Source organism: Antrostomus carolinensis, unplaced genomic scaffold, assembly GCF_000700745.2.
Source record: "Antrostomus carolinensis isolate BGI_N321 unplaced genomic scaffold, ASM70074v2 scaffold28970, whole genome shotgun sequence".
In the NCBI taxonomy this organism is placed as follows: Eukaryota; Metazoa; Chordata; class Aves; order Caprimulgiformes; family Caprimulgidae; genus Antrostomus; species Antrostomus carolinensis.
In genome coordinates, this window is record NW_010291005.1 from 16982 (window position 1) to 19747 (window position 2766).

Consider the following 2766-nt stretch of genomic DNA (forward strand, 5'->3'; position numbering starts at 1 on the left):
CAACGTCTTGGAATTCCAGGATGTCCCACTCTGTTTCTGAGGCGGAATACTCCCTGTCACAGCGGGCACTTTTTAACACAGCTAAAGAGCAGGGCTAAACAAAAAACCCTTCAGCAGCTGGACCTCTGCATCTTTCAGAAAGAGCGACACACAAACAACCAATTTTTGCAGTTCTCTGGCTTTATCCCATGACCCGCCTTTTTACAATATCTCTCTATATATATAAATTAGAAAGAGATAAAGCCAACGATTAACTGCAGCAGTCATGAAAAAACTTCAGTCTGTGTTACAGTCTCTTCCCTTCTAAGCGGAGATCACTGAGGTGTAAAGGTGAGAATCATCCAGCTGATAACAAAGTAGAAGAGGAAGATGGGGTACACGACAAGGGCCTTGCGGTTCGGAGGCTGACTGTCTGCCAGGAAAGCTGTAGATGCTGGTGAAAAAGAAAAAGACCTGAAATGTGAGCAGCAGCAAACTGGAAGTCCAAGATCCACTGCAGACATTAACAATTTGGAATTAGATCTGCATTATCATTATGTCGAAAGAGAAAACAGATTAATCCACCACTCAATACCAGTGGTCATTAAACACCAATTAAAACTGCACCAGACAAAGATAAACGCTGAGTGACACTCTGTGACAAGAGTCAGATGTACAGATTAAGAACAGGAGGAACAATGCAAATGCTTCTGTAAGAAATCAGCATTTTCTAGTAGTATTTATAACACAGATCACAGAATAAAATACCCACTAGTCTCACGTGGGGTTTAATGTTAGATCATTGTCCTTCTGCCAAAGGCAATTTGTATATGACCACGACAATCAACATCAGCTCAGGCAGAGGGTGAATCTCTGCCAACACAAGGATTGGAAGAACTGTTTCTACAGTATTCCAGCAGCCTAAGAAACACCTTCCACTACAACTCCCATCGTCTCTACCCAACAGAACACAAGCAGATCTACCTCCTAAAGCATCTCACCATTCACTGCACACAACAGTGTTATAACACAAGGAGGTACTCACCTAACGTCGACCAACCAAACATAGCTACGACTACGATCAGACGAATGATGAAGCTGACAGTCCCAGAACCCGCCAGCAGCACCAGCCTGCACACCAGCATCGCTACCGTCAGGGGCAGGACACAGTAACCCAGAACACACAGGCTCTGAAAAAAAGATCTGGAAAGGAGAGACAGAAATGGGGACAAAGGAGTCAAAGCAAAGCCCTGCAGAAACCCCCCCCACGGCTACTAAATGAACCTGCACTCACATGGTTCCTCCGAGCAGCTTGGAATTTAGCGTGATGACAACTGCACCGAACCAGATGATGACAAAGACCTCAGCAAACTGGGGTCCTCCATCGTCTTTACTGTCTGCAGATCCACCCTGAAGCATCCTGTTGTAGGCAACAGACAAAAGGTGTCATTTGCAATCAGTGACTGAGTTTTCACACACCTAGAGTAGATGACAGAACAGGAGCCCAAAGCACTGATCCCCAGTGAGGCTGCAGACCAATTATCCTCATCTGTCATTTTTCGTTGTATCCTCACTTTTGCACAGGAAAGGAACACGGTTGTGGCTCCATTGAGGGCATTTCAGTCTGTTTGTTTACTTGTTTTGAGGACTGTGTAAGCATACAGAGGAGAATAAAACCACAGACAAGAGGCTAAAATATGAAAACTAAAGTACCAAAAGTCTGGTGACCTAGGCAACGAGTGCAGGGTAAAACACAAAAGCCTTACAGACAGTTTATAGTAACTGCAGGACACAAGCAACACAGCCTGGAAAAGGGAGCCTGCATTCATTCAAACATTTAAATTACACTGTGTACTTTTGCTAAGGCTTTACCAACATTTTACTCAATGGTTTCTGTACATTCAGTGCCTCACTTAGTTGGTATCACCAACATTTCCCTCCTACCCCAGGCAGATCCGCACACAAACGCTCCAGGGGAGCACCAGGAACTCGTGGCAGCCACCACCATCTCCCAGCTCTGATTTCCTACATCAGCCTCTCTTTTCCCATCGCTTCTCCAGGATGCAGCTCAAGTCACCCAAAGTCAGTGTGTTCACTGCAGCCCAAGTCAGCCAAACACATTAGAATCAAGGACAATGTGACACGTGGTACCTCTCAGTAAAATCACTCTTAAGACAGTGGACCAGAAAAAGTCCACCCTTAAATCCTAAATTGAAAGGAGAGAGGTCCTAACGGGCTTGAAGTGTCAGAAATACATTTCATACAACAAGCTAACCAGAGTTTGCAGAAGAGCAGAGAAGGATCAGGTGAACTTGATCCCAAGACAAGTAGCCAGAAATTTTACATTTCTCATCTCTGCCATGTAAAAGACTCTAAAACCCACTCCAAGTACTTACAGTGCAAGTGAGACACAAAGCACCAAAGGGCCCCAAAGATCCCCTGTGGGTAAAGGAAAAAATAAAATAATACATGTAACAGAAGGATGCTGTTTCATTTTCCCCAAGAGTATTAAAGTATTCTCTTCCAACTCCCAATGTATCACTCTGTATATTATACCTCCTTATAATTCAGCATCTTACACACCATATTCTATAATATAACCCACTCAAAGCCTGCTAGCTGCTGAAGTTACCTGTTCTACGTATCCTGGCAAATGTTCCACCTTTAAAGAGCTTTGGTGACACCCTGATTTGTCACGTTTGCTGTTCAGCATTCTACAGCAACACCAAGAGCAGGGGACCTGCCACGGTGGTCCCTCTGCCATCCAGAGGGACCTTGACAGGCTGG

The 2766-nt window shown here is 44.6% G+C and overlaps 1 protein-coding gene across 1 annotated transcript; it reads right to left on the bottom strand.

Annotated features, from left to right (window-relative positions):
• Positions 1-314: 314 nt before the first annotated feature.
• YIPF6 (Yip1 domain family member 6) lies at positions 315-2418 on the bottom strand (the record flags this gene model as incomplete). Its single annotated transcript, XM_010175136.1, has 4 exons — positions 315-433; positions 1025-1182; positions 1274-1399; positions 2376-2418. Coding segments are annotated over 4 exons (446 nt in total), but the record flags the coding sequence as incomplete, so codon positions are not given.
• Positions 2419-2766: the final 348 nt, after the last annotated feature.